Genomic DNA, 8,462 nt, shown 5'->3' on the forward strand with positions numbered 1-8,462 from the left:
GACCAGCTACACAAAGGTCGAGTCCCCGCTCCCCTGTGGTCTCATGAAGCTGAAGCTGGAGGAGACGGGGGAACTGATGAAGCGAGGCCCAGAGCTCAGGATAGAGAGCTGCATGGAGGAGTGTGTGAAGGAACAGGACCTGGGGAAGAACAAAGAGACCCCCATTCTGCTCCTGGACACCTACCTGACCAGACTTCACGAACCAGTCGAGCTGAAATGTCCCAGAGCTTCCATTTACAAGTAAGAGAGCTCCCATGTAACATACTGTACTACAGCTGTGGCCGAAAGTTTTGCATCATCACCTTAGAGAATGAACTAGTTTAGCTTCCTAAAGTCGAACGAAACCTGCTGAATAATGTTATGTTGACATATTGAATTGCATACTGCTGCTTTGTAGTTTTCCCATATACTTAACAAAAGTATTTTGAAATCTAACATGAAATACTACTGTACTACTATTATGGCTTCTAGTAGACTTTTTGCAATATCATTTTGCAGTTTCTTTGATTATATGATGTTTAATAACATATCTATTTTATAATATTGGTATATTTTATATAATTTCTCAATTCTAAAATTCTTGATTGATGCAGAACCTTCAGAATAGCTTGCTTCCACAGATGAAATGCTCAAAACTTCACTCTCACGGCTGGTTTCACAGACCCTGATTAGCATTAATCTGATGACCTGATGTTAATTTAGTTAAGGCTGCCCAATCAGGATCTGTTAAACCAGCAGTAAATCATGAATTCTGAGGTTAACGTAGTAAAAAATAAATAAATAATTAAAGAGTAAGTAGCTTCAAATTGTCTTTTTAATTGCTAAAACGTGCCGTTGTTTGAAATTCCCTTTCCTCTCTCGCAAGCCCAGTCTGTTGGCAGAAGGATGACAACCTCACAACCCGGTTGGATCTGCTGAAAGCAAACGGCCGGCACTCCCTGGACAACCAGACAGGGGGCGCCGTGTATGGGATAAGCCACGCCTTCCCCAGTGATGCTGGCCTGTACCGCTGCTACGCTAACCGATCTATGACCGGGGTCTTCACAGTGGAGCTCCACACCCTCAAGCCCATTGATCCCCCAGAAGTGAGACGAGGCTACCTCATGATCAAATACCTGGTTGTGGCTTTAGCGGTCTTCCTGCTGGTCGTTACTGTGATGAAGCTTTCCAAGGACTCCAGCGTCAAGAAGCCTTACAGGAGGGTGCGCCCGAGGCTGGCTGAGGCCGTGCACAGTGAGGTCAGCCTGGGAAAGGATGTGACCTTCCAACAGCTACCCCCTGCAAGCACAACAGAAAAACCTCTTGTTTCAGACACCAAGACAGAGCTGCAAACAATGTAGTGAGAGGAAGAGGAGGAGGGAGCGACTGAGATCACAGAAGAGCAGATTTGAATTCTTCACAGCTACCTTTGAACTGTGTATTCATTAATAAAGCTTGTTTTTATTGTATTAATAAAGGGGTCAACGGTCATGTGTCTAGCAGGACTAATAAGCAAATTCTTAAATTGTCATCCTTGTGAAATGCATCCGAATGCTTCCAGGACACTTGGAACGCTGTCTGACGTTGCAGGCCCAGTCTATAAAATGAAAGGGCATCAGTTGTTGGGGACCTACTTTTACTGTAGTGAAATCTGAATAACCTGCGTGAATCGCGCCAGTATTTTACATTCTTTAGAAGATAATGAAACTGGGCCCTTTCAGTTCAGGGCACAATGTTTAGACCCGTCACCCTTGGGAGCGGGTTGGTGAAGTACGGTTCTTCCAACTGTGATGCAACTTATGACATCACCCACGTCGGACTCCATGGAAACTGTTCTGCCAAATAATGATGTCGTTGCAATATGGTATGAACGGAATGAAATGACATCACAATGCAGTTGCCTGTATCGCCAGTATCGTTACATAATTTCCAAACCATGCTGTTTTTTTCTTTGAGAAACAATGTCACTATTTAAAAAAAAGCTTACATACAATGCACTGTATTTACACCAAGTGACAAGCAGCACAAGGTCAAAATCCAATTGGAAGGAAAATCACTCCTAATCATTGCATCTACAGTACACACAGACACATGATAGTCATTTTGTTACTGCTCTGAGAAGTGTAGTTTGGGAATCATAGCTTTTTAAATAGGAAATGTGCCAGGACCTATCAGAAAATATCCTCTTCGCAAATATGTTGAAAATGTATGGTAGAAAAAAAACACAAAAAAGGTACAGACCCTGTAAATCACAAGGCAGACAACCTACTTATAAACAGACTCGAACTCATATGCTTTTATAAGGACTACACATGAGTACAAACATGAATCATTTTAATCTAGCTGTAAACTATGATTTACAGTATGAGGTCTGACTGCCCTCCCATTATGACATCATAGCCTAGCAACCGCACCAGACCATCATCAGGGGCTGGCAACAACCTCAAAATTCCAGATAAGGTCAATACAGTGGAAACAGACCTGGACCAGGAACATTTCTACCAATGTTAAAACCCTAACTGACTCACAAAATGGACAACTATGCAACAGTATTCGTATGCCTTGTATTAACAGGAACCCTTAGGGTCGGTGCTTCGATGGAGATCCCTTTAGCCTGTGGTGCGGACTGGCCTTGCTTGCTAGCCTTGGCGACCTCCAGCCCTGCTTCCCTTGTCTGCCCTAACGCTTCGGAATACTCTGATGTTTTCTGGCAGTATCAAAACCTCAGCTCCAGGAATCACAGCCTGCCCGAGACCATCGCGACCCTCAAAGGCATCGACGAAAAGCTTGGCGATCCCTTCTTGGTGGACCTCCAGTCCAGGGTCCAAATCATCTCGGAGGAGCTGGTGATCAAAGCAGCAAGGGTCGAAGATTCGGGGGTCTACCTCTGCCAACGCGGGAACAAGACCTTGGCCCGCTACGAGGTGGATTTCCAAGACGCCACCGACCTCCATGTGTCCCACGCCGATCTGGAGCAGGAGACCCTGAAGAACGTCACGGTGGATCTGGAAAACGGCACCCAGGCTGAGATCTTCACTCTGTGGGGGGACTGGCAGCCTTGCGACAGGTGTGGAGGAACCGGGGAAAGGAAGAAGGTTGGATTCTGCTACGTCAGGATGGTTCCTGCACTTACCGGGATGGAGGAGACGGCTCCCTGCGGGCTGATGAAGCTCAAACTGGGGGGACTTCTCGGGAATGCTTCCTTCGGACGAGGTCCCGAGATCCGGATCCAGACCTGTTATGAAAACTGTTCGGATGACATTGAGGAGACTCTGGAATCTCTGGAGCTGCTCTCCATGGCGATCGTGAAACCCTACGAGACCTCGGTCTACAGCACTGCCACCCTGAACTGCCTGAGTGCATCTATTTACAGGTAATTTGAAATGGTCAATCTATAGCGGTAGTAAATGGATAGCATTGTGCACGCCACTGTACTGACAGCATGTCTAGCTTACTAAAACCTCTTGCCTGTTATCCAAGAGTGGACGATTATATATGCAGAGATACCAAGATATTTAGAAGGGTTATCAGCTGTGTAAAATTAGTTAACTTTTAAAAAATAAACTGATTAATGTACACATCATTCTACTATGATGGCAGGTAACACATATCCATTCTGTATTGCTTTGCAAGTACCCTTTGAGGTACAGCTGACAGGTTTCTGCAGACAGGCCAGTAGATGGCGCTACGTCCTTGCAGTTAGCTTGTGCAGGCAATGAAATGTCATGCATGCCTCTGGAATTCTTAGCATTCTTCCATCACATTTACTCGAATAGCAAGCATGAACCAAACACAATACTTTATTCTTTGCAGAACTAACAAAGACGTAAGCAATTTGTCCCAGGAAAGCTGCAGGATTATTAATAATGTACTACCAATGCATAATGACAAGGGCTGTATTTTTTGGGGTAAAAAATAAGCTTTATTTAACCTAACTTTGCTGTCTAAAAATAGGTATTTCAAGATGTTTCATATAATATTTATTACAGCAGAAAAAAACAGCTTTGTCATTCAAAATTGATTACTTTCTCATTACGCAGCAAATGCTCCTAAATATTGAAATGCTTCTGAAAGAAAACAGTTAATGCTGACTTGTAGAAAACCCAGTTTGTTGCCCATCAGGTAAAGTCACAGTGTGTTCAATCGTTTATCGGAAGCAAACTAAAAGGCTGCCAGGTTTCTCAATGCAGTGTCTCAGGTGTGCTGGTACGCGGTGTTGTTTGCTTGCCCGGGCATGCGCAAACGATTGGAGCTCAGAAAACAAGGAGACGCCCATCTGAACGGGGTACGATGTACTGAGTTTGACCCTTCAGTGTATGAGACTGATGAGCAACACACTGGGTTGAGTCTTTGAGATACAGTACACACAGGCAGCATGCATCCACACCGCATTTAACACAATCGTGATATATTCTAGCCATCTGTTTAAATGAGGGAACACAATCACATGCACGCGTGAAAATACGATTCCACGAGCTTAAATCTGCATATTGTTTTAACGCAATGTTAAGGTCTGTAGCAAATTATGAACACAACTTATGGCTTCGAAATGTATATATTTAAAGCACGCATAAGGTTGTATTTGTTACATATTACAGGGCAATGGGTCAATTTCACAGAAATCGTGAAATCCGCGGTAACCATAAAAAGAAAAAAAAAAAAAACACTGCTTAATAATAACTCATTTCTACTCTATTCGTACAGTCCCTACTCCAGCTGTTGTTATACCTGCAAAACTATAACCCGTAGCTTTTGTCTCCCCCCCCTTTCTTTTCCTACAGTCCAATCTACTGGGAGAGAGACTCCTGCTCTCTCACACACCTGGGGCTGCTGCTGCACAACGGCAGCCACTCACTGGACAGCGGGGGAGGGACCTACCTGATCAGGAACGTCAGCAGCGCGGACACCGGGCTGTACAGCTGCTTTGTCAACCGGCAGCTGAGCGACTCTTTCAACGTGCGCATCCGTGACCCCTGGAACGCCGGCCCGCGGAGGGTGCTGGAGGGAGCCGTCAGAGCCTTTGAGTTCTGCGCTCTCTTGGCTTTCCTCTTCTCCCTGCTCTACACCGTCGCCTGGGTCACAAGGCGACTGCAGAAAAGACCAGTGAGCCGCGCTGGCGACCAGTACCCAGGACCTGGAAGCCGAATGTGAAAGATATATTTAGCCCTCACGATTTAGTACCGCAAAAGGTGACTAATAAATCAATAAAAGCTATCTAATCACCTGTTATTCTAGTCTTTTGAGGGCGGTATCAGCGTATGTTACCTGTGGCATACAGTACAGTGCCAGTATTATAAACAACTTGTTCTAAATATGTAGTTTTTTTTCTTCCAATAATCACATTTTACTGTTCACAAGCTGTACCATTCTTTATTGTCTATTTCGAACTGAAGTCGGATTTTTTTATTTCAAAACGTTAATACAGTAATATGTGTATGTATCATTTTTATTATTAGTTTATTTAGCAGACGCCTTTATCCAAGGCGACTTACAGAGACTAGGGTGTGTGAACTATGCATCAGCTGCAGAGTCACTTACAACTACGTCTCACCCGAAAGACGGAGCACAAGGAGGTGAAGTGACTTGCTCAGGGTCACACAATGAGTCAGTGTCTGAGGAGGGATTTGAACCGGGGACCTCCTGGTTACAAGCCCGTTTCTTTAACCACTGGACCACACAGCCTCTTTAACAGTGAAATATTAGCTCTTTAGTAATATGAATAATACATTACTATCATTTGTAAGAATGTAATTGATATAAAACTAGCTATTTATTCATCGCCATATTTATTGTATGGTTTAATTCATGAATATTTGTCTATGAATTACATTTATTCAAGATTTGATGTATCTTCGTTATATAAATGAAATGTAACTTTCTGTAATAAATATTCAATAAATTTTTTTTTATTATACTATGGTAATGAATGTTTGTAAGGGTGAATAAGGTATGTCGGGCCTTATTTTCAAAGCATTTAATCCCTTCTTTAATTCATTTTTTGAGAGGAGAAAAAGACCCGTTAATGTACAAAAATACATTGAGAGCGCTGAAAAGAACGTGGAATATATAATTGAAAATGAGTCAGCTGAAAATGCTATAGTCTCAACTGATAGTTGGCCAACTACCTTTGACCATGAACTGCTTACATCACTAAAGCCCTGTGACATCACATGGGAGAGATATTACAATAGCTGTAAGGCTCAGGTGCATCAAAGCTGCTGTCTAGATGCTTTCAAAACGTAAGGGCAGACCACTCGGAATGAGTCGGGCGTTCCTTTCCATCTGTCTGCTGGCGAGCGTTCTACCAGCTGAAAACTACCAGCTAGCCTTGGCTTCCCAGAACCCAGCCACCTTGTTTTGTCCAAATGGTTCTCAACACAACGAATTAACTTGGCAGTATCAAAGCCTGGGTGGGGACAAACCCAAGACCATGTGGTCCAACAAGGGCCCGGTGAAAAACGTCAAGGATCCCCGTTTGTTGAATCTCCAGTCAAGGGCCATCATGCATTTTGGAGACTTGAAGTTAGAAAGCCCCAAGATCAGGGATTCAGGTGGATATATCTGCAAGGGGGAGAAGGAGACTCTAGTCCACTACGAAGTGGAGATCCAAGAGGTCTATGAACTCCACATATCCCACGCCGGCTTAGGGCAGAAGGTACGAGCGAACTTCACTGAGGACTTAGGAGACGGCAGGCAGGTGGAAGTCTATACGCACTGGAACAAATGGCAGGCTTGTGATCGGTGCGGCTCCGAGGGAGAGAGGAAAAGGGTGGGGTTCTGTTACGGAAGGGTGACCCAGCACAGTGTTCCGGTTTGGGACGCTCTCCCATGCGGTCTGATGAGGATCAGGCTGGAAGCGCTTGGGAAGGAGTTCACAGGTTTTGGCCCCGAGCTCAGGATCGAGCTCTGTAATGTTACCTGTTCAGACATGGACAGTGGAGCATTCCTACAAGAAATGGGTTTGAATTTTGTGGAGAAACACCTAGTCCAAGTCAATGGGGATGCAAGTTTGACATGCGCTGGTGCATCCCTTTACAGGTAAGAGAACGGGGTGACTAAAGAGCTTTCTGTGCCATTTCAGTAGTTTTTTTTATAGTGTTTGCAGTCTTTCTGGTTATGTTGCTCCCATTTTTTTTCCCTCAAAACTTTGATGTTGATTTGAGCGTCTAAGTGCTAGGGCTGAATACCCTTCCTCATTAAAGTAATCGTACCCCGACTTGTACAGTGATTACAATTTATGTAAAATACAAACCTTGAACTTCAACTGAGGTTCTAGATCAGAGTTTCCCAATCCTGGTTCCAGTGTCTGCTGGGTTTTATTCCAACTGAGTTCTCAATTACTTAATCAAACCTTTAATTAAACTAATAATGTGCTTAATTAGACCTTTTTAATTGTTCTCCTAAAAAGCCGCAGATTTCAAGTTCCTTATAAAATTGTATCGTTAACTTGAAATCTCCAACTGTTTAAAAGCTGAAAGCAATTAAAAAAGGTCTAATTAAGCTAATGATTAGTTCAACGAAGGGTTCAATTAAGTAACTAAGAACTCAACTGGAATGAAAAGCAACAGACACAGGGGGTCCCTCATGAACAGGATTGGAAAACCCTGATCTGGAGTATTCTAGTATTTCTTATGTTCTTATTTTGTGACTAAACCCTGGGATCCCTCATTTGTTTACAGCCCACTGTACTGGATGAAAGACTCTCACCCGCTCACCCATCTTGAACTGCTGAAGCAGGACGACAGGCACTCATTGGACAGAGCGACAGCAGGCGGAACCTACCGCATCAGCCACCTCACAATGAAAGATTCCGGAAAGTACCTTTGCTATGTCAATAGAACCCTGACCAAGGCTTACCAGCTGGAGGTCCAGGAACCGGGCGACAGGGCTTTGTTTCAGATGGATGTGTTTCTTGTGTTGGCAGTGATGGCTTTCTTCTTCATGCTTGTTGGGTTAGGGAAGTGTTACTACCAGGATTTAAGCGATGGTTGTACAAAACACACGGAGGAGACAACAGATGAAAAGGCGACATACGAAATGAAAGAGGCAGAATGTCTAATGGAATAAACCAAAAAGCTATGCGCTGCCTAGCTTGGTGTTTTGTCTGCAAATGCAAAACAGTACCCATGCCCATACACTTGCATGAGCTAAATAGGTCCACAGTGTGCAGTTTTGAAAAAAAACACATGTTATTGCATACAGGTATTTTTTTATTTTTAAATTTGATATCTGGTACTGCTTTAGGTTAAAGGAAGGTGTACCTTCTGGGTCCTTTAAAAAAAAAAAAACTTAGCAGTTGCATGAAACTTAAATAATAACAATATTATATCCCCTACAGTCACTGCGTGCTTATCTGTGCTTCTCGAACTCCACAGAGTTCACACAAACTTTTAAAGTTTCAAAAAACACCAGAATGGATGGGTGCAGTAACAAAGTAAAAACAATAAAAAAATAAAATAAAAAACACACCCACACACCCACAC

General features: G+C 43.5%; 2 protein-coding genes across 2 annotated transcripts; both read left to right on the plus strand.

Moving 5' to 3' along the window:
* The first annotated feature begins 2,510 nt into the window (after positions 1–2,510).
* LOC117969536 (protein FAM187B-like) lies at positions 2,511–5,876 on the plus strand. The gene is made up of 2 exons (XM_034917437.2): positions 2,511–3,352; positions 4,761–5,876. Exons 1-2 carry the CDS (start codon positions 2,511–2,513, stop codon positions 5,128–5,130), a joined length of 1,212 nt encoding a protein of 403 aa, XP_034773328.2. The 3' UTR covers positions 5,131–5,876.
* Positions 5,877–6,238: 362 nt separating this feature from the next.
* LOC131709017 (protein FAM187B-like) lies at positions 6,239–8,046 on the plus strand. Its single transcript, XM_059010614.1, has 2 exons — positions 6,239–7,017; positions 7,659–8,046. Exons 1-2 carry the CDS (start codon positions 6,239–6,241, stop codon positions 8,044–8,046), a joined length of 1,167 nt encoding a protein of 388 aa, XP_058866597.1.
* Positions 8,047–8,462: the final 416 nt, after the last annotated feature.

This window comes from Acipenser ruthenus, chromosome 41 (genome assembly GCF_902713425.1).
Source record: "Acipenser ruthenus chromosome 41, fAciRut3.2 maternal haplotype, whole genome shotgun sequence".
Classification (NCBI taxonomy): domain Eukaryota; kingdom Metazoa; phylum Chordata; class Actinopteri; order Acipenseriformes; family Acipenseridae; genus Acipenser; species Acipenser ruthenus.

Bases quoted from the DNA above. Each gene is read 5' to 3' on its own strand.
- LOC117969536 (XM_034917437.2), top strand. From the start codon at position 2,511: ATGGACAACTATGCAACAGTATTCGTATGCCTTGTATTAACAGGAACC. The intron at 3,353-4,760 runs GTAATTTGAAAT...CTTTTCCTACAG, and splicing joins CTGAGTGCATCTATTTACAG to TCCAATCTACTGGGAGAGAG.
- LOC131709017 (XM_059010614.1), top strand. From the start codon at position 6,239: ATGAGTCGGGCGTTCCTTTCCATCTGTCTGCTGGCGAGCGTTCTACCA. The intron at 7,018-7,658 runs GTAAGAGAACGG...ATTTGTTTACAG, and splicing joins GCTGGTGCATCCCTTTACAG to CCCACTGTACTGGATGAAAG.